The following is a 24,785-nucleotide window of genomic DNA, read 5'->3' as shown; positions in this document are numbered from 1 at the left end:
ACTGTACGTGACGGGGAAGGAGCGGCCACTGTACGCCATTCAGTTGCTTCTCTTAGGGAAGATCAGCTACCGGCTATGGCCAAAGTATGTACCAGGGTAGACAGGCCCTTGGCTACAACCTCAGTATGTACTGCAGAGGGCGCGGCCTCTGTGCACCCCTCTCCTGCTTTTCCCTACTACGGGAGCAACACTGAGTCGACGGCCACTGTACGTGACGGGGAAGGAGCGGCCAATGTACGCTTTTCAGTTGCTTCTCGTAAGATAGGTAGGCTTATGGCTACGGCCGCAGTATGTACCAAGGTAAGGTGACCTGAAGCTACAGCTTTAGTACATACCGGAGAGGACACAGACTCCATGTACCTTTCTCCTGCCTTTTCTTCCTGTGGGAGCAGCACTGCCAGCACGGCCTCTGTACGTGCGGGGGAAGGAGCAACCACTGTACGCCCTTTAGCTGTGTGCCCTAGGAGTCACGGAACTGCGTTCACAGCCATCATGCGTGACGGGGAAGGAGCAGCCACTGTACGCCCTCTATTTGTGGCTCTGAAAGCACTCCCGACACAGGAAGTTCCTTGCGCAGCCGACCCCTTCCCTCTCGGCTGCGTGGGACGCCTTTTGTCACCATCCGGGAGTGTTGCCCTGGAGGTGTTGCCAGAGTGGTGGCAAGGCCTGGTACTGGCCCTACCTCCTACCCCTGGGAAATCTCTGTTCCTGTCGAACACCAAACAGAGACGGTGCCACAGCCCAACCCTGTCGGCGTCTTTCCCTACAGGCAACCGCAGTCCTAGGACTCCCAGGCCCGACCAGCAGCCTCCAAACGAGGGCAACCCAGGCTCACTCACCCCATGGAGCCAGAGGCGACAGGCCCACCTCCTCCAGCTGTTTGGCCCCAGTCCCGAGGGCCACCTCTCAGGTCGAGGCCCCCAGACAGGAGGGCCTCCCTGCACCCCACCAACAAGGCTCCAGTATGAGGGCCTCCTCCCAGGTCGAGGTCTCCGGACAGGAGGGCCTCCCTGCACCTCACCGACGACCAGGACCCGGGCAGTGACTCCCCTGCGGGCAGTGTATTGCCCCTTGCAAGAAGGCTCCCCCTAGTGTCTTCTCCTCACGCCCGTACTTCAGAGTGATCTCTACCCGGGATACACGGGTAAATAGTGACGCCCCTTGTACCGAGAACAAACCAGGGGAAGTAACAGTGAACAGTGACCAAGTGAAGTCCAGTGTAAAACCAGTGACAGTTACTATTAGTCTATAAGAACCCGATACCCGGCAGAACAGAAAATAACTTGAACCTTAGGTAAGAGAACTTATAGTGATTGTGTGAGTCCTAAACAAGAGAACTTTCAGTAACTGTGAACGGGGACTAGGGTGCGCGGGCGAATCAAAAGATTGTGTATAAGTGCCACCGCGACTAAGTGACTACATCAAATGTCGTGAACCGCACCCTGTCTAATTATAGTAGTATTCACCCCACGGACTCTTAATCTTGTTCATTCCCATTGCTTCCAATTAAATACATATTCTGCCTAAAGATGAAATACGGGTATCGCTACATATAACTAATAACACAAGTGTACATGCATTATACCGTATGTTAAGTGTAACTGTGCATTGTGGTGTCAAAGGCTAACTCTGTGTCCCTGTCTCCTGTATATCAAATATCACTCTGTGTTATAGTGTAACGGTGTAGAAATTAAGGCAATAGATGTGTTAAGGTATACTGCCTGGTTTTTATGTCCTGTTCCTTTGTGAGTGCTTTACTTCCGGTCCGGAAAGAGGACCCCGCTCAGTCGCTGGTGTTCTGAGGACGAGAAGTCGACCTAAAAACACTCAGCATAACATATATGTTCGTATATGTAATGCTAGGTGAAATTAGGCTCAACTTCTCGTTCTTATTTCACCTAACGTGGAGCGGGGTCCTCTTTCGAGACCGGAGCTAGTGTAATAAAGAGAGGCAGGACACAAAAACTCTAGGGAACAACCTTTACACGTATATTACCACAGTCAGACACAGGACAGATCAGCAGATATTACAGCACAATATTTAGCAATATAAAACCTTATCTAGGATACGTGTATCTCGCAGGATACTTGCTTCTCTGATAGTAATGACAACACAAACAATTCTAGTGTATCAGGAATGCAGCAAATATAGTCGCGCGCGGGGGCGCGGGAGGGGGGTTGAGTCTCACTAGGAGGAGATAGGGGAGGTGCGGGGAGTGAGTTGTGGCGGCTAGGGGAAAGTTATGGTAATACTGGAGGGCGGCAGATATTAGCCGTGAAGTTTATATGGTTTCCACTAGCCAAAAGACTTTGGTAATTGATTTTATTCTTGATTTACACTTACTTGAGATATGGGAGTGAGAGAGGGTGGTAAACAAGATTTATGGGTAGCGTGGGGGAGGGAGAGAATACCATTAATACTTCCTTTCACAATATTCCTTCACAGTAATGGGGGGTATGTCTTTATAGGGGAATCTCCCGGCGGCACAGGCTTATTAATTGTATAAGAGGGATGTCACTCACACGTATAGTCAGTCAGATCTTGTTCCACACTCTCGTCCTTTAACTTCTCACTGTGATCTTATTCACCCCGATATTCACTATATGAAGTCACTGCACAATACTTACATTAGGGGAAATCACACTTAACCTAATTCACTCGTGCTACAATATCACACGTATTCATCAGGGGGATAGTTAGGAACTTGTCGTTGGCGATCCTGCTGGGCTAGGGGCACCGCCAATGCCAGGCGTGCCGAGAGGGCACGGGATAACTCGTAAGGGCGTCCTCTCGCGTCCTGGCCTTCCCGTGGCTTCCGGGCTTGGCTCAGGCGTGTGACCCTCGGGACTGGGGCCGAATAGCTCCAGGAACCTCTGTGATAAGTCCCGGTGTCGTGGGGGCGTAGAGAGATCACGCCCAGGTGTCCTGGGGAGAACCGAGAGAGACTGTGGGCTGCGGTCTCCAGCGTCTTGGGGCGCCGACAGGGGAGCTGCAGCAGCGACTTCCACTGGGGTCCGTCAGGTGCGTCTGCTCTAGAGCCAGGCATAGGGAACAGAGACCAGGGGAGGCTGGGAGGCCTGTCTGGGTCACTCTGGGACAGGAAGCCTGGGCTCCAGTCTCCGGCCGTGGGGACGTCTCTCTACTCACCTCTCTCTGCACACCCTCGGAGTGACCGTAGATCGTCTCACGAGGATGGGAGCGACAATAGGTCATCTCTATCAAGACACTCTCGGAGCGACCATAAATCGTCTCACGAGGATGGGAGCGACCATAGATCGTCTCTACCGGAGCATTCTCGGAGCGACCATAGATCGTCTCACGAGGATGGGAGCGACCATAGATCGTCTCTACCAGAGCACTCTCGGAGCGAACATAGATCGTCTCACGAGGATGGGAGCGACCATAGATCGTCTCTACCGGAGCACTTTCAGAGCGACCATAGATCGTCTTTACCGGAGCACTTTCGGAGCAACCATAGATCGTCTCACGAGGATGGGAGCGACCATAGATCGTCTCACGAGGATGGGAGCGACCATAGATCGTCTCTACCAGAGCTTTTTCGGAGCGACCATAGATCATCTCACGAGGATGGGAGCGACCATAGATTGTCTCTACCGGAGCACTTTAGGAGCGACCATAGATCGTCTCACGAGGATGGGAATGACCATAGATCGTCTCACGAGGATGGGAGCGACCATCGATCGTCTCTACCAGAGCACTTTCGGAGCAACCATAGATCGTCTCACGAGGATGGGAGTGACCATAGATCGTCTCATGAGGATGGGAGCGACCATAGATCGTCTCTACCAGAAGGGCGCCGTCTGGAGTATATTTTCTAACTCCACCCCTAGCTGGCTCAGCAATTCCACTCTGCGAAGGTAGTGTCCTTCTCCTACGGTGGCGGCGGCGTGGTGGCTGCATGTCACAGGGGCACACGGCCCAGGCTGACATGTGTCACTGTTGCCGGGAGTGGTGGTGGCTGGTGGCGGCCACCCTGTGGGGTCCGTGTGGGGGTGTCGGCGCATCTGCGGGCACACTACTCTGTTCTTGGCTTGCCCTGTTATCGGGGGTACTATGGTATTCTTCAGGGGCACTGTTTTTCAAGCCACGCATTTTAGTATATATATGTATATATGTGTCAATGTATATACATATATATATTTTTGCCTTATGACCAGGGTCTCCGGCCTCAATGGTCGATAGGAAAAAAAAAAAAATTATTCCCACGCACCATTGATCTTGGCCCACGATTTCTATACATCCTCCTGTATATAGGTATTGTTATTTTCTTTTCTGCCAGGTATCGGGTCTCCGTACACTATTGGTAACTTTAGTCACTTATATTATTTGGACCTTCACTCTGTCACTAATCACTGTGCATTTCTATCTCGACTGTTCATGACACTAGAGTTATTAATGTCACTGTATACCCGTATTTTCCTAGGCATCACCTGCTGCGTGTCCGGGGCGTGAGAGAGGAGCCCTACGGGGAGCCCTCCTGCAAGGGGCAACGCACTGCCTGCAGGGGCGTCACCGCCCGGGTTGTAGTCGTCGTCGGGTTGCAGGGAGGCCCTCCAGTCTGTGGGCCTCGACCTGAGAGGAGGCCCTCGTACTGGAGCCTCGTCGGTGGGGTACAGGGAGGCCCTCCAGTCTGGGGGCCTCGACCTGATAGGTGGCCCTCGGGACTAGGGCAAAACAGCTGCAGGAGGCGGGCCTGGTGCCTCTGGCTCCAAGGAGAGAGAGAGCCTGGGTTGCCCTGGGCCTGGGCCCCTGGGGGCTGCTGGTCAGGCCTGGGAGTCCGGGGGCTGCGGCCACCTACAGGGGAGAGCGCTGTCAGGGGTGAACTGTGGCACCGCCTCCGTTGGGTGTCCGTCAGGGACAGGGACCTCCCAGGTGTAGGTGGTAGGGCTTGGATTGGGCCACGCCACCACTCCGGCAGCACCTCTGGGGAACCACTCCTGTAGGGAGACAAAGGGCATCCCACGCAACCGAGAGGAAAAGGGTCGGCCGCGCAAGGGACTTCCTGCTTCTGGAGGGCCTTTGGAATCACGACTGAGGGGCGTACGGTGGCCGCTCCTTCCCCGTCACGTACAGTGGCCGTTAACGTGGTTTCATGACTCCTAGGGCTCGCAGCTGAAGGGTGTACGGTGGCCGCTCCTTCCCCCGCACGTACAGAGACAGTGCTGGCGGTGCTGCTCCCGAAGGAGGAAAAGGCAGGAGAGGGATGCACAGGGGCAGCACCCTCTCCGGTATGTGCTGAGGCCGTAGCCGAGGGTCTACTTACCCTGGCACGCACAGTGGCCGTAGCCATGGGCCTGCCTGCCTGCAGGGAAGTAACTGAAGGGCATACGGTGGCCGCTCCTTCCCCATCACGTATGGTGGCCGTGAACGCGGTGTTACTCCCGTAGGAGGAAAAGACAGGAGAGAGGTGCACAGGGGCAGCTCCCTCTCCGGTACGTACAGAGGCCGTAGCAGAGGGTCTACTTACCCTGGTACGTACAGTGGCCATAGCCTTGGGCCTGCCTGTCCTTCAGGAAGTAACTGAAGGGCGTACGGTGGCCGCTCCTTCCCCATCACATACGGTGGCCGTGAACGCGGTGTTACTCCCATAGTAGGAGGAGATAGTGGATGAGGGGGGTACGGTGGCCATTCCCTCCTCGTCACGTACGGTGGCCGTGATCACGGTTCCACTACTCCTGTCTCTGCCAGTCGGGGTGCGTTCAATAACTAACGCCCCGAGGCCATCCCCAGAGGTGACTGTGACTGAAGGGCGTACGGTGGCCGCTCCCTCCCCCTCACGTACTGTCGCCGTGATGGCGGTGTCACAGAGGGAAAACAACTGAAGGGCGAACAGTGACCGCTCCTTCCCCGGTACGTACGGTGGCCGTACCGCGGTGTTGCCTGGGACTGACTCTGAATCAGTCCCACCCCGAACCTGGTGAAGGCTGCCCTTCTCGCAGGGTCATTTGCCTCTTCCCGCTTACTTGGTGTTGGGACAGTTGCGAGGAAGAGGGACTCAGGACAAGGGTGTCCCGGTGACCCTCTTGTTCTGAGTCAATAGTCCCGCCGTGGTGTCCTCCTGGGGAGGCGGTGTGGTAGTGGCTTGGTGGTGGGGTGGGGGGTGGCGGGGTTTGTGGTCTGGCGGCGGCGGGTATTTTAGTCTGCAAGAGTTTGGTTCCAGGGCCAGTATTCTAATGAAAGGGAAATTGAATTAGTCTTGCCACATGGTGGTCCTCTCTGTCCTATGCTGTTCGATATACTGGTGGATAATATAGCACCCACGCTTCCCCTCCACGTACGTATATTTTACGTCAGTGCGAATCCCTTTCCATTTTATGTAAAGCCTTGCAGCAGTTAGAGAAACTGTGTATGTGGGGCTCAGTATTAGATTTAGAGACAAAAAGTATAATGCTGGCCATGCAACTTAGAATTATTAACATTGTTTACTGTCAAAGACTCAGGTTCGTAATTTGATTATATTTTTTTCCTATTTAATCGAAGTTCGAACGCAACCGGCAACACTATCAACACAAACCCGAGCCAAGGTCGTGATGTGAGGAGGGAGCTGGGGTGATGTGGGCCTTCTGGTCAGCATTAGCAGGTAAATGTCATAAGGTAATGGTGTCATTTCCGCCCGTAAGGCAAGCCTGTGGTGCAACATAAATTAGTGTGTAGAATACTTTGAAATATGTGACAATATTGAGATCGTTGCAGTGGTAGGCCGTTGTGGAGGCGTACTGATGGCTGTGTTATATTGCCATTATAGTGAATTGGAAAAAGGAGGTAAATGATGATCTAGGAAGAAAAATGAATGCAAATTACTCAGAAAATAGGAAGCTATTCTGGAAAGAGGTTTGGAAATGTAGAAGTGACAGTGGAAAGAAATGTGAAAGTGTGAAGGATGTTAGTGGTAGATTATTAACCCATGGGGATGAAGTAAGGACAGGATGGAAAGAATATTTTAAGTCTGATAAGTGGGAATGGAGAGAGCAAAGTGACTGTAAACTGACTGGTGTTGGGGCTATACAGAGAAGGAATGGTGTGCCATGAAACGTGACAGTCGCAGCGGTGAAGAATGCTGTGAAGCGCTTGAAAAATTGGAAGGCAGCTGGAACGTGGAATGTAATAGGAGCAAATGATGAGGTGAAAGAGAGAGAGATTGTCCAGGTGCTTGAGGATGCGAAAGTGGATGTATGTGGAATAACTGAAACAAAATGGAGAGGAGAAAGTGTGAGAGAATGGGAGTATGGATGGGGTATATGTGCAGGAGTAGGTGGGAATGAGAGGGCAAAGGAAGGAGTATGTATAGTTGTGAGTAAAAGATGGAAGAGGAGCATAAGACAGTATGGATCAGTTGGATCAAGGATTGTGTGGGTAAAGTTGAAAGTTGGAATACAAATGTGGGCGATTGTGTGTGTGTATGCGCCAACGCAAGATCGTGCTAGAAGAGTGAGAGAAGAGTTCTGGACAAATGTAGAAGTATGCATGGAAAAGTTTGGAAGGAATGATAGAGTGTTTTTGATTGGTGATATGAATGGTAAAGTTGGGAATGTGAAGGTGGATGGAATAGTTGGTGAGTGGGGTGTGCCTGCTGAGATAGATGAGAATGGGAGTACGTTAGTGGACATTTGTGCTGGGAGGGGGTTGGTGATAGCCAATACCCTCTTCAGGCATAAAATGATCCACAGGTATACATGGCGAGTGATGAGAAGGGTGGGTGGTGAATTGAGTGAAAGGAAGGCAATGATTGATTATGTGTGTGTGGATGAAAGGATGCGAAGATGTATATTGGATGCAAGAGTTTATAGAGGTTGGGGGAGTGGACTTTCTGACCACTACTTGGTGGTGGCCAGAGTTAAAGTTCAAGTAAGATGGAGGAATAGAAGAAGGGAAAGACGAGAGGAAGGAGTAGTTGCAAGGAGAGTGGAAAGGTTACAAGAGGATGAGAAAAAGGCAGAGTATAAGAGAGAAGTGGAGGAACGATTGGGCAAATATGAGTTGGAGCAGATGGGGGACGTGGGAGGTGTGTGTAGAATATTTACAGAAGAAATATGTGCAGCATGTGATGTGGTGTGTGGAAGGAAGAGAAGACGGAGGGGGGTGCAAGGAACAGCGTGGTGGACTGAAGAGGTGAAACGGGCTGTGGCACAAAAGAAGAAAGCATACAATGAATGGATGAGAAATAGGGACGTGGAAGAAGTTGAGAGGTGGAAGAGAGAGTTATATGTAGAAAGGAAGAGAGAGGTGAAAAAATTCGTAAGAGAGAGTAAGAAGAGAGTGGATGAGGACTTTGGAAGGAATTTGAGTGTAAAGTGGAGGGACTGTAAGAAAATGTTCTGGAATGAGGTGAAAAGAGTAAGACAGGGTGGAAGTGAAGTTAGCAGGGGAGTGAAAGATAAAAATGGTAGATTACTAGTGGAGAAGGGAGAAAAAGTGAGCAGATGGAGAGAACACTTTAAGGAATTGTTGAACGTGGAGGATGGAAGTAATGCAAGTATAAGTGGCTGGGGAATGGCTGGGAGAAGGAGGGAGGTGAGAAGACAGGAAGAAATCAGTAGGATAGAAGTTGTGGAAGCAATGAAGAAAGTTAAATCAGGGAAAGCCCCGGGAATTGATGGAGTGTGTGGTGAAATGTTGAAGCATGGGGGAGAGATAGTAGTAGAATGGATGTGGAAGATGTGCAGATTGGCCTGGGAGGAAGGTAGAGTCCCGGAGGATTGGAAGTCAGGTATAATTATTCCCTTGTACAAAGGAAAAGGGGAAAAAGAAGTGTGTGGTAATCATAGGGGCATTTGTCTTCTTAGTATAATAGGAAAAGTGTATGGTAGGATACTTATTGACAGAGTTAGAGAAAGAACAGAGAAATTAGTTGGAGAAGAACAGGGAGGTTTTAGGAAGGGAAGAGGTTGTGTAGATCAGATATTCATTCTCAGATCTTTAGTGGAAAAGTTTCTAGAGAAGGGAAAGAAGTTGTATGCGGCTTTCATGGATTTGGAGAAAGCATATGACAGGGTGGATAGACTAGGATTGTGGAAAGTGTTAAGAATATATGGAATAGATGGGAAGTTGTTGAATGCTGTGAAGAGTATGTACGATGGTGCAAAGGCTGCAGTGCGTGTGGATGGTGAACTAAGTGAATTTTTCTCTTTGAAAGTTGGGTTGAAACAGGGATGTGTCATGTCTCCATGGTTGTTCAATCTGTAATCTGTACATGGATGGGGTAATAAAAGAGGTACAAGGTAGGGTAGTGGATGTTGGAGTGGCCCTGGTGAGAGAGGATAGTGTTTGGAAACTCCCTGTACCGGTACTGTTGTTTGCAGATGATACCGTGTTGTTGAGTGAAGACGAAGGAGAGCTGCAAGGCTTGGTGGATGAGTTTGAGAGAGTGTGTAGGAAACGGAATCTAAAGGTGAATGTAGGGAAGAGTAAAGTGATGGTCTTTGAGAGAGGTGAAGTCAGTGAATGTACAGCGAGGTTGGAGGGTGAGGAATTGGAAAATGTGAGTACGTTTAAATACTTGGGTAGTGTGATGAGTAAGGATGGAGGTTTGGAGGGTGAAGTGCTTGAAAGGGTACAGCAGGGAAGAAAGGTTGCTGGTTCTTTGAAAGCAGTGATAAGAAACAGGGAAGTGAGCATGGAAGTGAAAAAGTTACTACATGACAGTATTGTGATACCAACTCTAACGTACGGAAGTGAAGCGTGGATGTTGTTGGAAGGACACAAGTCAAGAGTGAGAGCCGTGGAAATGAGTTATTTAAAAGGAGCCTGTGGAGTCACATGGAGAGACAGGCTGACGAATGAGGATATAAAGGAGCGTTGTGGTGTTGATGTGGATGTGATAGGAAGCGTTATGAGGAACACACTGAGGTGGTTTGGCCATGTGGAGAGGATGGAGGGTGAAAGACTGACGAAGAGAGTGTATGTGAGTGAGGTGGAGGGGGAAAGAGGGAGGGGGAGGCCGAGGATGAGATGGAGAGATGGGGTGGAGAGGTATATGAGAGAGGGGGATGTGAGTTGGGAGCAGGGCAGTGAAATGGCGGGGGACAGGGCGACTTGGAGGCGATTTGTTTGTGGCCACCCCAAACGGGATTGAGGCGTCTGGCAATAGATAGATAGATAGATAGATAGCTGGGATTGGTGAGGTGTATGCAGAGATTAAGTGTTGTGGAGAGAGCAGAATGAAGTGCTTGTTGGAGATATCTAAGAAGGCATGGATGAGTGAAACTGTGCCAGTAGAGTGGAAAAAGGCAGTGATTGTACTCCTGTACAGAAATAAAGGTGAGGGAAGTGAGTGCAAGAATTATCGTGGAATAAGTCTATTGAGTGTGGTAGGGTAGGTATATGGAAGAGTTACTATAGAGAAAGTGAGAGAGATATCAGAAGTCCTAGCGAGTGACGAACAGGGTGGCTTTAGGAGTGGCAGAAGATGTGTGGATCAAATATTTACAGTAAGACAGATAGTGGAGAAAGCTTGTGAGAAGGACTATAAGGTATTTATGGCATTCATGAATCTGGAAAAAACATACAACAAAGTAGACAGAAGGATTGTGGAGGGTTGTGCACATGTATGGTGTAGAGGGTTGTGAGGCATATGTAAGGGTAAATGCGCATCCAAGTATGTGGTTCATGATCATTGTGGGTGTGCGAGAAGGTTGTGTGACGTTCCCATAGTTGTTCAGTATACAGTATATATGGATGGGGTGATGGGAGAAATAAAAACACAAGTGATGGAGAGAGGGATGGCATTGGTAGTAGTAGTTGTTCCCTGGGCAGTCTGGCCGAACAGCCTCGAGTCCTTTAGGAAGGCCATTGCCGAGACCGGGCTTTCCCACAGAGCTCTCATTCGTCAGCCTGTCTCTCCACGTGACTCCACAGGCTCCTCTTAAATAAAAAACAAAAACAGTATATTTGGGGAGAAATAAGCAACATTTGAGCCCTAGTTGGGCCGAAGCATCGTTTACTTCTCCCCAAATACATACTGTTTTTGTTTTTTACATGGATTTTCTTTCAATTCTGCTTCATTCACGGCACTGTGAAAGTTCCTTAACATTATTAATGCATTAGTAGGTCATAAAAACACTACAGTAAAAGCAACATTTTCATTACAGAAAGTAGGTCACAAACAATAACAACACAGTCTCACTTCATCTATACATCACTCGTCGTCTGCTGCTGTCCCTCCTGACCCCACTCCCCCACCTCCCACCGCTCCCCACCCTGAATTTGTTGTCCCTCCTCGCTCTGCTGTCCCTCCTCACTCTGCTGTCCCTCCTCTCCCCCACCTCCCACCGCTTCCCACCCTGAATTTGTTGTCCCTCCTCGCTCTGCTGTCCCTCCTCACTCTGCTGTCCCTCCTCTCCCCCACCTCACACCGCTTCCCACCCTGAATTTGTTGTCCCTCCTCGCTCTGCTGTCCCTCCTCGCTCTGCTGTCCCTCCTCACTCTGCTGTCCTTCCTCTTCCTCTGACTCCCGTGCTACTGGTGATGAAGATAACTCCCTTAAGTTTTCTGTCTTCTTCATAAAGAACTGCTTTAACTTTTCTAGAGTGGTTTTCTTCTTTCAGTTCTGCAGCATCAAGTTGTAACAGTTCTGGCCAAATTTTGTCCGAAATTGAGCCAAATTGCTCATAATGGGGCGAAACTTCATTTTTGATTATTATAGTTCAAATAAAACCAGTTTAAGCAACAGACAAATAAAAAATTGTATTTATGCATAAACTGCCACACACGGTCTATCAACTCAGGACTGTTCAAGGCGCGCGCGGCTAATTTGAAACCATCACGTACATGTAAAGTCGCATTAAATTGAGAAACCCTTGTTAGTTAAACATATCTCCTTAAATATTTGCTCGTGTTAAAACGAAAACGCGTTTTTTTAAACTCGCGTTAGGTGAGAGGTTACTGTATATTGTTTAGAAGACAAAATTCTGTACAGCAGGTCATTCTATTAAAATCTGCTAAATCCTCAATATAATTATTTCTCACTGAGCTGAAGGTGGATGTATACTCGTGATGCAGTGAAACCTCGATATAATGGACTTCACTATATCGGAATTTGCTTTTATTGGACTCGAGGAGCCAACCAGAATAAATTCTTATATACAGTATCAGGAAAAGTCCAATAAAGCCAGAAGCACCTTTGGCTCTGAGAGTGATATCTCTCTGCCGTCACTTGTGTCAACGTCGTCCCTGCACATCATTTCCCTGGAAGTCTGTGATACTGTATACTGGTTGAGGGTGACGAGTGATAAGTGACATATACAGACAAAGTGAACATCTTTAGTTTGTAAGATCATAAATAATAAGGTGTATAAAGTGTACAGTACAATACCGGTATTTGAAAAGCTTTAAAAATTAAGTTGTAACAGTAAAGCATTTTCTAAGTGCTAAAAAATGAGAAAAGTTGTCTTCATTAATATTAAGTGCTAATGTTAATGGAATGCCTTTAATTATAAGTGTACAGTACCATACAGTATTATTTAAGTTTCAAAATTAAGTTCCAATTGTGTGCCTTAACACACTGAGGTGGTTTGGCCATGTGGAGAGGATGGAGGGTCAAAGACTGACGAAGAGAGTGTATGTGAGTAAGGTGGAGGGGGAAAGAGGGAGGGGGAGGCCGAGGATGAGATGGAGAGATGGGGTGGAGAGGTATATGAGAGAGGGGGGTGTGAGTTGGGAGCAGGGCAGTGAGATGGCGGGGGACAGGGCGACTTGGAGGCGATTTGTTTGTGGCCACCCCAAACGGGATTGAGGCGTCTGGCAATAGATAGATAGATAGTGTGCCTTAAATTACATTACAGTTCAGTACTGGTTTAGAATAAGTGCCTTAAGTTACATAAGTAGCTAAGGTTTGTATGGACCACCTCAGCTATGTTCGTCACAATAAGGTATGGTAAATACTGTAAAAGACATATTTATCAGTGTACAGTACGGCACTATTATATATATTATGTCATTTGAAAGGATGCGAAGATGTGTCATGCATGCAAGAGCATATGGAGGTTGGGGAAGTGGACTTTCTGACCACCACAAAGTGGTGGTCAGAGTCAAGGTCCAAGTAAAATGGAGAAATAGAAGAGAGGAAGGATGGAAGGAAGGAGTAGAAGCAAGGAGAGTGGAAAGTTTACAAGAGGATGAGAAAAAGGCAGAATATAAGAGAGAAATGGAACGATTGGGTAAATATGAATTAGAGCAGATGGGGGATGTGGAAGGTGTGTTCAAGACATTCACAGAAGAAATCTGTGCAGCATGTGAGGTGTAATGTAAGGGGAACGAATGATGAGGTGAGAGAGAGAGAGATTGTCCAGGTGCTTGAGGGTGCTAAAGTTGATGTATGCGGAATAACTGAAACGAACTGGGGAGGTGAGAGTGTGAGAGAATGGGAGTATGGATGGGGTATATGTGCAGGAGTAGGTGAGAATGAGAGGGCAAAAGAAGGAGTATGTATAGTTGTGAGTAAAAGATGGAAGAAGAACATAAGAGAGCACCGGTGTGGATCAGTAGGGTCAAGGATTGTGTGGGTAAGATTGAAAGTTGGAATACAAATGTGGGCGATTGTGTGTGTGTGTGTGTGCACCAATGCAAGATCGTGCAAGCAGAGTGAGAGAAGAGTTCTGGACAAATGTGGAAGTGTGCATGGAAAAGTTTGGAAGGAATGAGAGAGTGTTTTTGATCGGTGATATGAATGGTAAAGTAGGGAATGTGAAGGGGGATGGAATAGTTGGTGAGTGGGGTGTGCCTGCTGAGATAGATGAGAATGGCAGTGCGTTAGTGGACATTTTTGCTGGGAGGGGGTTGGTGATAGCCAATACCCTCTTCAGGCACAAAATGATCCACAGGTATGCATAGTGACTGATGAGAAGGGTGTGTGGTGAACTGAATGAAAGGAAGGCAATGATTGATTATGTATGTGTGGATGAAAGGATTCAAAAATGTGTAATGGATGCAAGAGCTTATAGAGGTTGGGGGAGTGGACTTTCTGACCACTACTTGGTGGTGGCCAGAATCAAGATCCAATTAGGATGGAGAAATAGAAGGGAAGGACATGAAGAAGGAGTATTTGTAAGGAGAGTGGAAAGGTTACAAGAGGATGAGAAAAAGGCAGAGTATAAGAGAGAAGTGGAGGAGCGATTGGGCAAATATGAATTGGAGCAGATGGGGGACGTGGAAGGTATGTGCAGGATATTTACAGAAGAAATATGTGCAACATGTGATGTGGTGTGTGGGATGAAGAGAAGACGGAGGGGTGTGCAAGGAACAGCGTGGTGGAATGAAGAGGTAAGACAGGCTGTGACACAAAAGAAGTAAGCATACAATGAATGGATGAGAAATAGGGGCGTGGAAGAAGTTGAGAGGCGGAAGAGAGAGTTATATGTAGAAAGAAAGAGAGAGGTGAAAAGATTAGAAAGAGAGAGAAAGAGGAGAGCGGATGAGGAATTTGGAAGGAACTTGAGTGTAAAGTGGAGGGACTGTAAGAAAATGTTCTGGAAAGAGGTGAAAAGAGTAAGGCAGGGTGGAAGTGAAGTTAGCAGGGGAGTTAAAGATAAAAATGGTAGATTACTAGTGGAGAAAGGAGAAAAAGTGAGCAGATGGAGAGAACACTTAAAGGAATTGTTGAACATAGAGGATGAAAGTAATGCGAGTATAAGTGCCTGAGGAATGGCTGGGAGAAGGATTGAGGTGAGAAGACAGGAAGAAATCAGTAGGATAGAAGTTGTGGAAGCAATGAAGAAAGTTAAATTGGGGAAAGCCCCGGGAATTGATGGAGTGTGTGGTGAAATGCTGAAGGATTGGGGAGAGATAGTGGTAGAATGGATGTGGAAGATGTGCAGACCTGGGAGGAAGGTAGAGTCCCGGAAGATTGGAAGTCACGTAAAATTATTCCCTTGTACAAAGGAAAAGGGAAAAAAAAAGTGTGTGGTCATCATAGGGGCATCTGTCTTAGTATACTGTAATAGGAAAAGTGTATGGTAGGATACTTATTGACAGAATTAGAGAAAGAACAGAGGAATTAGTTGGAGAAGAACAGGGGGGCTTTAGGAAGGGAAGAAGTTATGTAGATGAGATATTCATTCTTAGATATTTAGTGGAAAAGTTCCTAGAGAAGGGAAAGAAGTTGTATGAGGCTTTCATCGATTTGGAGAAAGCATATGACAGGGTGGATAGACAAGGATTGTGGAAAGTATTAAGAATATATGGAGTAGATGAGAAGTTGCTGAATGCTGTGAAGAGTATGTATGAGGGTGCTAAGGCTGCAGTGCATGTGGATGGTGAACTGAGTTAATTTTTCTCTTTGAAGGTTAGGTTGAAACAGGGATGTGTCATGTCTCCATGGTTGTTCAATCTGTACATGGATGGGGTAATAAAAGAGGTACAAGGTAGGGTAGTGGATGTTGGAGTGGCTCTGATGAGAGTGGGTAGGGTTTGGAAACTTCCTGTACTGTTGTTTGCAGATGATACTGTGTTGTTGAGTGAAGATGAAGGAGAGCTGCACGGCTTTTTGGATGAGTTTGGGAGAGTGTGTAAGAAACGGAATGTAAAGGTGAATGTAGGGAAGAGTAAAGTGATGGTCTTTGAGAGAGGTGAAGTCAATGAATGTACAGAGAGGTTGGATGGTGAGGAATTGGAAAATGTGAGTACGTTTAAGTACTTGGGTAGTGTGATGAGTAAGGATGGAGGTTTGGAGGGTGAAGTACTTTAAATGGTACAGCCGGAAAGAAAGGCTGCTGGTTCCGTGAAAGCAGTGATAAGAAGCAGGGAAGTGAGCATGGAAGTGAAAAAGTTACTACATGACAGTATTGTGATACCAACTCTAACGTATGGAAGTGAAGTTTGGACGTTGCTGGAAGGACACAAGTCAAGAGTGAGAGCAGTGGAAATGAGTTATTTGAGAGGAGCCAGTGGAGTCACATGGAGAGACAGATTGACAAATGAGGATATAAAGGAGCGTTGTGGTGTGGATATGGATGTCATAGGAAGTGTTAGGAGGAACACACTGAGGTGGTTTGGCCATGTGGAGAGGATGGAGGGTGAAAGACTGACGAAGAGAGTGTATGTGAGTGAGGTGGAGGGTGGAAGAGGGAGGGGGAGGCCGAGGATGAGATGGAGGGATGGGGTGGAGAGGTATATGAGAGAGGGGGGTGAGTTGGGAGCGGGGCAGTGAAATGGCGGGGGACAGGGCGACATGGAGGCGATTTGTTTGCGGTCACCCCAAACGGGATTGAGGCGTCTGGCAATAGATAGATAGATGTGAGGTGGTGCGTGGGGCGAAGAGAAGACGGAAGGTGGTGCAAGGAACAGCATGGTGGAATGAAGAGGTGAGACAGGCTGTGGCACAAAAGAAGAAAGCATATAATGAATGGATGAGAAATAGGGACGTGGAAGAAGTTGAGAGGCGGAATAGAGAGTTATATGTAGAAAGGAAGAGAGAGGTGAAAAGATTAGTGAGAAAGAGTAAGAAGAGAGTGGATGTGGAATTTGGAAGGAATTTGAGTATAAAGTGGAGGGTCTGTAAGAAAATGTTCTGGAAAAATGTAAAGAGAGTTAGACAGGGTGGCAATGAAGTTAGTAGGGGAGTGAAAGATAAAAATAGTAGATTACTAGTGGAGAAGGGAGAAAAGGTGAGCAGATGGAGAGAGCACTTTAAGGAATTGTTGAACATAGAGAATGAAAGTAATGCGAGTATAGCTGACTGGGGAATAGCTGGGAAGAAGGAGGGAGGTGAGATGACAGGAAGAAATCAGTAGGATGGAAGTTGTAGAAGCAATGAAGAAAGTCAAACTGGGGAAAGACCCAGGAATTGATGGAGTGTGTGGTGAAATGCTGAAGGATGGGGGAGATATCGTAGTAGAATGGATGTGGAAGATGTGTAGATTGGCCTGGGAGGAAGGTAGAGTCCTGGAGGATTGGAAGTCATGTATAATTATTCCCTTGTAGAATGGGAAAGGGGAAAACGAAGTGTGTGGTAATCATAGGGGGGCATTTGTCTTCTTAATGTAATAGGAAAAGTATATGGCAGGATACTTACTGACATAGTTAGGGAAATAACTGAGAAATTAGTTGGAGAAGAACAGGGAGGCTTTAGGAAGGGAAGAGGTTGTGTAGATCAGATATTCGTTCTTAGATCATTAGTGGAAAAGTTTCTAGAGAAGGGAAAGAAGTTGTATGTGGCCTTCATGGAATTGGAGAAAGCATATGACAGTGTGGGTAGACAAAGATTGTGAAAAGTATTAAGGATGTAAGGAGTAGATGGGATGTTGTTGAATGCTGTGAAGAGTATGTATGAGGGTGCGTGTGGATGGTGAACCGAGTGAATTTTTCTATTTGAAGGTTGGGTTGAAACAGGGATGTGTCATGTCTCCATTGTTGTTTGATCTGTACATGGTTGGGGTTATAAAAGAGATACGAGGTAGGGCAGTGGATGTTGGAGTGACCCTAGTGAGAGAGGGTAGTATTTGGAAACTCCCTGTACTGTTGTTTGCAGGTGATACTGTGTTGTTGAGTGAAGACGAAGGGGAGCTGCAAGGCTTGGTGGATGAGTTTGGGAGAGTGTGTAAGAAACGAAATGTAAAGGTGAATGTAGGGAAGAGTAAAGTTATGGTCTTCGAGAGAAATGAAGTCAGTGAATGTACAGTGAGGTTTGATGATAAGGAAATTGAAAATGTGAGTACGTTTAAGTACTTGGGTAGTGTGATGAGTAAGGATGGAAGTTTGGAGGGTGAAATTCTTGAAAGGGTACAACAGAGAAGAAAGGTTGCTGGTTCCTTGAAAGCATTGATAAGAAACAGGGAAGTGAGCATGGAAGTGAAAAAGTTACAACATGACAATATTGTGATACAAATTCTAATGTATGGAAGTGAAACTTGGACGTTGTTGGAAGGACACAAGTCAAGAATAAGAGCAGTGGAAATGAGTTATTTGAGAGGAGCCTGTGGAGTCACATGGAGAGACAGATTGACAAATGAGGATGTAAAGGAGCATTGTGGTGTGGATGTGGATGTGATAGGAAGCGTTAGGAGAAACACACTGAGGTGGTTTGGCAATGTGGAGAGGATGGAAGGTGAGAGACTGATGAGGAGAGTGTATGTGAGTGAGGTGGAGAGGGAGAGAGGGAGAGGGAGGCAAAGGATGAGATGGAGGGATGGAGTGGAGAGGTATATGAGAAAGAGGGGTGCGAGTTGGGAGCAGGGCAGTGAAATGGCGGGGGACATGACGATATGGAGACGATTTGTTTGTGGCCACCCCATATGGGATTAAGGCGTCTGGCAATAGATAGATAGATGAATACCATATGATTATTGTAATGATTGTATAATACAGCACAGTACTGCAATGGTAGTGAAAACAGTTGGCGATGCCACAGTAAAGAACCGTTGGTGTGATCCGGCCTAATGTCTGATATACTGGATCAGAAAATGTCCCCGTTAGCAGGGAGAAGTCCAGATGTCGGATTTATCGGACTTTCACTTTTTTTGGACTGGCTTGGGCCCCAGTTAGTCCGTTATAGTGAGGTTGTACTGTAATACACATAACAGTAGAGTAAATTATACTAATATTACATGCAGTAAGATGTGAGATAGAGCGAAGCTTCACATCTCTGATCCATCCACCTTTAGGTGGCACACTATCCAGTCCCCTTATTAGTGTTCATGCTGTACTGGTTCATTATACAACCAAGAAGTTGTCTAAACATTATGAACTGCCGTCATTGAGTCAATGCCTGAAGAAGGCATGATCAGAGTTTGAAAGAGGGGCATCAGCAGAGTGGGTCATACTCATTTTCATTTCATTTCCTTGACACCCCAGACAGAGATGAGATAACAGAGGACATGGTTGTGCAGGCTTTGCCAACTCCTCAGGTATCAAGAATGGCACATACAGTAATCCCTTATTTATCCAGTCCCGTTCATTATTCTGATACGGGACCTTGGCTCCATTAAACCATTATCCGAATTAACTTTCTATTATCCTGATGTAAAAGTCCCCAAGAACTTCGTCTGGCCAGGTGACATATCCAAACATTCGTTCTCATGGCCGCTGGGCTCTAGCTGTGCATGGGAATTAGACAATAACCCACAACTTGAGCTAAAATGTCCGTCCGCCCCTGTACTGAATGGTCAAAGTAGCGCGCTGGTCTGATCACTCTTTATGTACCTCCAGCACCCAAGTAATACCAACCGTAACCCATAAGCGGTGTCAAACTGTCTCTACCCATCTCCACTGATGTCCAAAGTCGCCGGGCCACCGGAATTAGCCTTTACCAATTGCCACTGCGTGTCTAACAGAGACAGCAAGCCACAAGTCAGTATAAAGCACCCATCCGCCTCTACACTGATAGCCCAAAGTTGCCCGGTCACCGGGAGTTGTGTTTCCCAATGTGTGTTTAAGACAAACCACAAGCCACAAGTCAGGTGAAAGCACCCATCTGCCTCATGACAGAGAGGTAAAAATCTGGCCCACAGCCTTGCTTCTCCCCCCCCCTCCCAACTCTCATCCATACGCTTCCATGCTCCCTGCCTTGCTAGCCAGGCCTCCTGGCTTCCCCCTCACTCCCTCAGTCCTTTGCCTCCTTCATGCTGAAAGCATTGACCCATGACTTAAAAGTTTTTGGCAACTTATTCGAATACTATTGGTTGCATCAAAATTCCACGAAATCCACGAGAAAGCTCATGAAATTCTGCATCAAGACATATGCTTAACTCTTGCAAGGTGCGGGCAAAATTTTGCACTAGGATGGTAGGAATTGGTATGAAGGTAAGTTTTACTCTTGAACACCATTTATTCTCACTGCAGTTTTGTTATTTTACTTATCAGTTTTCTATGTTTTTATTAGCTTATATTATAAACACCGGCAAAGATGATATTATACCATTTATACCAATATAACCAGTTTTCGTTGGCATACAATATTTGGCTGTGGAATTTTTTTGCGTGTGCTCCGGGAGTATCTGTTACTTAAAGATAACTGATTTTCCAACTGTCTTCAGTTTTTCTGTGGAATTTTGTTGTTTATGTATTGTTTCAGTGGTGTTTAGCATTAATATAGGTACTCCTATGTTGTTTTGATTTCTTAATATGGCAAGTTAACCAGAAAATGCTGCCAGAATTTGGAGGGGTACTGTACGTGAAGGTAGTTTTTTTTTTTTTTTTTTTTTTACTTAATGGATGTCTTGGTGTTTAGCATTGCTTTGGATATTCCTGTGTGTGTTTTGATGTCTAAATATGGCAGATTGACCTGAAAACAGTGCCAAAATTAGGAGGGGTACTGTACACTAGCTCCAGAAAGTATCAGTGCACTGTGAAGCCGATGCAATCCGGAATGATTTGACCATGTGATAGTGACAGCCCAATAATACTTGTACCTATTGTAACATTTATGGCCATATCCTACTCATTATGAAGGACACAAGTGGTATCTGATGTAGTAATCTATCGTCTGGGATGCCTGCGTGTGGGAAGACAGAACCGCAATTCCCAGTTTTCTTTGTTCCGTGTCTCATAATACTGACCACATACTCTGCACCGATACTTTCTGGAGCTAGTGTACATACATCAGTGTATAGGTAGGGTATTTTTTGATTTTCAGTGTTTTTTTTGCCTGGTTTTCTTGGTGTTAAAAATTATTTTGGATATTCCTATGTGTGTTTTGATGTCAAAATGTGTCAGAATGACCAGAAAACACCGCCAAAATTAGGAGGGGTACTTTACATACAGCAGTGTATAGGTAGGATGTTTTTGGTTTTCATTGTTTTTTGCATGGTTTTCTTGGTGTTTAAAAATTATTTTGGATATTCTTATATGTGTTTTGATGTCTAATTATGGCAGAATGACCAGAAAACATTGCTAAAATTAGGAGGGGTGCTGTACATATAGTATGGTAGTCTATAGCTGGGGTGGTTTTTGGTTCAGTATTTTTTTTTTTTTTTTTTTTTTCATGATTTTCTTGGTGTTTAAAATTTTTGATGATATTCGTATGTGTGTTTTGATGTCTAAATATGGCAGAATGGCCGGAAAACACTGCTAAAATTAGGAGAGGTACTGTACAAACAGTAGTGTATAGCTAGAGTGTTTTTGGTTTATGTGTTTTTTTTTAAATGGTTTTCTTGATGTTAAAAATTATATTTGATATTCCTGTGTGTGTTTTGATGTCTAAATATGCCAGAATGACCAGAAAACACTGCCAAAGTAAGCAGAGGTACTGTACAAATAGGTTAGGGGTAGGTTGGAGGTAGGGTGCAGGTAGGGTCTGGGTATAGTAGGAGGGATATTGTTCATTATCCGGACATTGCCACTACCTGGACATGCCTTTGGCTCTATTATGTCGGATGATTGAGGGACTACTGTGTGTGTATATATATATATATATATATATATATATATATATATATATACAGTAATCACTCCAATATCCGGATCAATAGAGCCATCGGTAGGTTCGGATATTGGTTTTGTCCGGATATTGGGCCCCAGCTTATGGACTTGTACTTACGGACCCTAACACAGAGAAACACCTATACAACTCCCTCCGGACATGCATAGCACCTATTTAACACCCAAATCACACCAATAAGGCACATAAATGACTGAAATAAATGCAATAGACACATAAAATGTGGGTTTAGAAGTATGTTCATACATTAATAAACATTCTGGTACTTATGGACTCTAACCGAACCTAACCTAACCGAACCTAACCGAACTCTGAAAAACACATTCCTACTGCACATGCATGAGGTAAGTTTAGTATGGAAAGAAGTACAGTATGACACTTTCTGGTAAGTATAGTATGGGAAAAAATACAATATGAAACATTCTGGTAAATATAGTATGGAAAATAGTACAACATGAAACATTTTGGCTACTTACAGCAAGTCCCTGGCCACCTCGATGAATAACCGCCTCCTCTCGGACTCTGACAGTAAGAACGATTTCCTGAAGCACTTGCACTACACTCTTCCTGAAGTCTTGCACTGAACTTAGTCACTAACACACAGAAGTCCGTTCTTTTCACAGTGTTCACTTTAGTCCAAATAATGTTCCATTAAATTTAAGTGTTGCACATTAACTTTTCCCAAGTTTTTTTAAGTTTCCAAAGCCAAAACAAAGAAGGTTAGTTACGTTAAATTTCTTTTCTACTTAATCTTTTCTCCCAACTTGAAAACCTTAACACAACACACCGTTTTTTTCACTGCACAACACTCAAAATTCCCGTGTGGTCTAGTGGAGAAGTTCTTGCTGTTTATTCACTGTCAGAGCCCGAGAGTATCACTGGCAGGCGTCCAAGGGGTGCATCGGTGGGTAGTGGTGATGGCGTACCGACTACAGAAGACTGAAGACAGCCGCAAACTCACGTCGAGCGGTGACTCCACTGTAGCTGATGTGCTGGGCTGTGGCTCGGAGCATGAGGGCCTGTCTTGGGGAGGCAACGGAGTGGAACCAGGGCTTGGCACAGCGGGGGTCACGGGCCTGAAAAACTGTCAATCGTTGACTGACGCAAGGACCGACGATTCTGGCGATTGATGATGCGCTGCTGGAAAGCACGCACTTCCTCCACGAGTCCCAAGGGCCCCATCTCCCTGTCGCAGTCCGGGTGTTCCAGGTAGTCTAGGACGAACTCTAGATGTTCCCGGAGTGCGCTCAGCTTGGGGATGGCTGGAGTAGTGTCCTGCTGGGCGGAGTCTGCATCATCATCGCCTTCGTCGTCGGAATCTTCAAGTTCGGGACTGACACCAGCAACCGAAGACGCGATCTCGATATCAGACAACGTCTGATACCCAGGATCGCCCTCGTCGTCGTCCAACCACTCACGAACATCGTCCACATCAACATCGTCGCCGTGCGTACGTAGCCGTGCATGGAAGTCATCCACGTCAAACCCTAGGAAATCGTACTCCACATCTGTTCCGAGAAGCAGACGAGACCAACCATTTTCAAGAGTTTTCACAGGGACTTCCTTCCATGCACTAGCCCAGTTGTACAGCGCAGACTTGATGTTGTAGCGGCGAAGGTTTTCCAAAGTCCGCTTGCCTCGAGTGTCACGTCCTTCCCTGCGCTCGTCCTCGTCCTCGAGAACCACCATCACCTCGTCCAGGAACTTCCGACGGTACAGGCGCTTTGTTGCCACGATCACTCCTTGGTCCATTGGTTGAATGAGAGCAGTCGTATTAGGTGGCAGAAACATGCACCTAATACGGCCATTCTCAGCAACCAAGTCCTTGTCGCACGGGTGGGCAGGTACATTGTCGAGGAGAAGGAGAGCCTTTACCTGGTCGCGAGGAATTCCCAGTGTCTTCGTCTGGTAATGTATGACCTCCTTGACGAAGTGATGGTGAAACCAGTCTTTGAAAATCACAGCTGTGAACCATGCTTTCAAAGAATGGTACCATACGACAGGAAGGACATCCATCACCCCACGAAGGCACCGAGGCTGCTTTGCACGGCCAACAATAACGGGCTTAAGCCGGTGCATGCCGTTAGCATTGGCACAACACAAAGCAGATATCCGTTCCTTAGAAAGCTTGCGGCCAGGTACACGCTTCTCCGTCTCATCGGCGAGAGTGTTCGTTGGCACCGAGCGATAGAATAGGCCAGTTTCGTCAGCGTTATAGACTTGACCGAGAGTGAGGCCCTCCCCACGATCAAGCCTTTCACCTTGTGCCGAAACTCGTCCACTCCATCCTCGTTAGCGTCCAATGCTTCGCCATGTGCTTTACGGTTAGTAAGGCCATGTCGCAACTTGAACGCGAAGAGCCAACCCTCGGATGCCTTGAAGTCTAGGGCGTCGTGAAGCCTTGCAAACTTCTCAGCAGCAGCCTTCAGCTCCGTTCCACGTACCATCACACCAGCTGCACGTTGCTGTCGATACCAAATCAACGTGGAGCGGTCGATCTCTGCATACTTGGGAGTAAACATAACCTTCCTCTCCACGTTGCGTTTGCTTCTCGACGAGAAGTCAGCCGTGTACTGCATGAGCTTGTCTCGGGAACGCTTGATATCAAACAAAGTCGACCGGGCCAGGTTGAACTCGCGGAGAATGCGAGAGGAAGACCAACCCGCATCAACCTTCTCCAATATCTCCCGTTTCTTCTCCAGAGTCAACACCACTCTCTTCCTTTTCTCAGGAGGCGGGGCCATCATCACACACACTAAGAGTAGGGCAGAGAGCAGCAGGAGGCCTTGCAGCAAGTACGGCACCACCACAAAAGCGAGCACGTGGGCAGCCATGACGAAGAGCGTAGGTCTTGTCGCGGTGAGAGACAGGCGGGAAGTGGGGAGGATGCAGCGGCGCTCTATCGGACGTCGGAGGAATGACGAACCAAAACAATGCTCTCACGCGGCGCGCGGCAAGTTCAAATTACGGACGGCAAAAAATCGATTTTTTTTTCCAATTTTTTTGGATTTTCGGACCATTTTGGGAATGTTTGATCCCAGGACGATAAGGTTCGGTTAGTGGGGATGTTCGGTTATTGGGCGTCCGGATATTAGAGTGATTACTGTATATATATATATATATATATATATATATATATATACACTCAACCCTCGGCTATCACTCCCAATTGGTCCTGCTATGGCTGCGCTATAGCCGAAACCGTGATAGCCGAATTGAAGAACTTATGGAAATAATTCTAATTGGTGCCATGACCTCAATCTTTACCCCTAAGATACCCATTTTGTACCATATATTAACATACAATAGTCCAAAAATGAGCATGTTTTATGATGTGATCATGATTCTTATAAATACCCCTCACAGTTGATTCACTGATGTTATATTTCTTCCCCA

At 46.7% G+C, this 24,785-nt stretch overlaps 1 protein-coding gene across 4 annotated transcripts in view; it reads left to right on the top strand.

The window, feature by feature from the left end:
• The first annotated feature begins 6,519 nt into the window (after window positions 1–6,519).
• Window positions 6,520–24,785, top strand: part of LOC145403626 (uncharacterized) — a 79,339-nt gene continuing 61,073 nt past the window's right edge. For all 4 annotated transcript variants that reach the window (XM_080275305.1, XM_080275301.1, XM_080275300.1 and 1 more), the window contains exon 1: window positions 6,520–6,602. In XM_080275305.1, the coding sequence (XP_080131431.1) occupies window positions 6,575–6,602 (28 nt within the window). In that variant the 5' untranslated portion in view covers window positions 6,520–6,574. The remainder of the gene's footprint in view (window positions 6,603–24,785) is intronic.

Source organism: Coenobita brevimanus, chromosome 61 (genome assembly GCF_032717465.1).
Source record: "Coenobita brevimanus isolate Jiangsu-jjx chromosome 61, ASM3271746v2, whole genome shotgun sequence".
Lineage (NCBI taxonomy): Eukaryota > Metazoa > Arthropoda > Malacostraca > Decapoda > Coenobitidae > Coenobita > Coenobita brevimanus.
The sequence above is the reverse complement of the archived record's forward strand: the minus strand, read 5'-3'. Positions and strand labels throughout refer to the sequence as shown.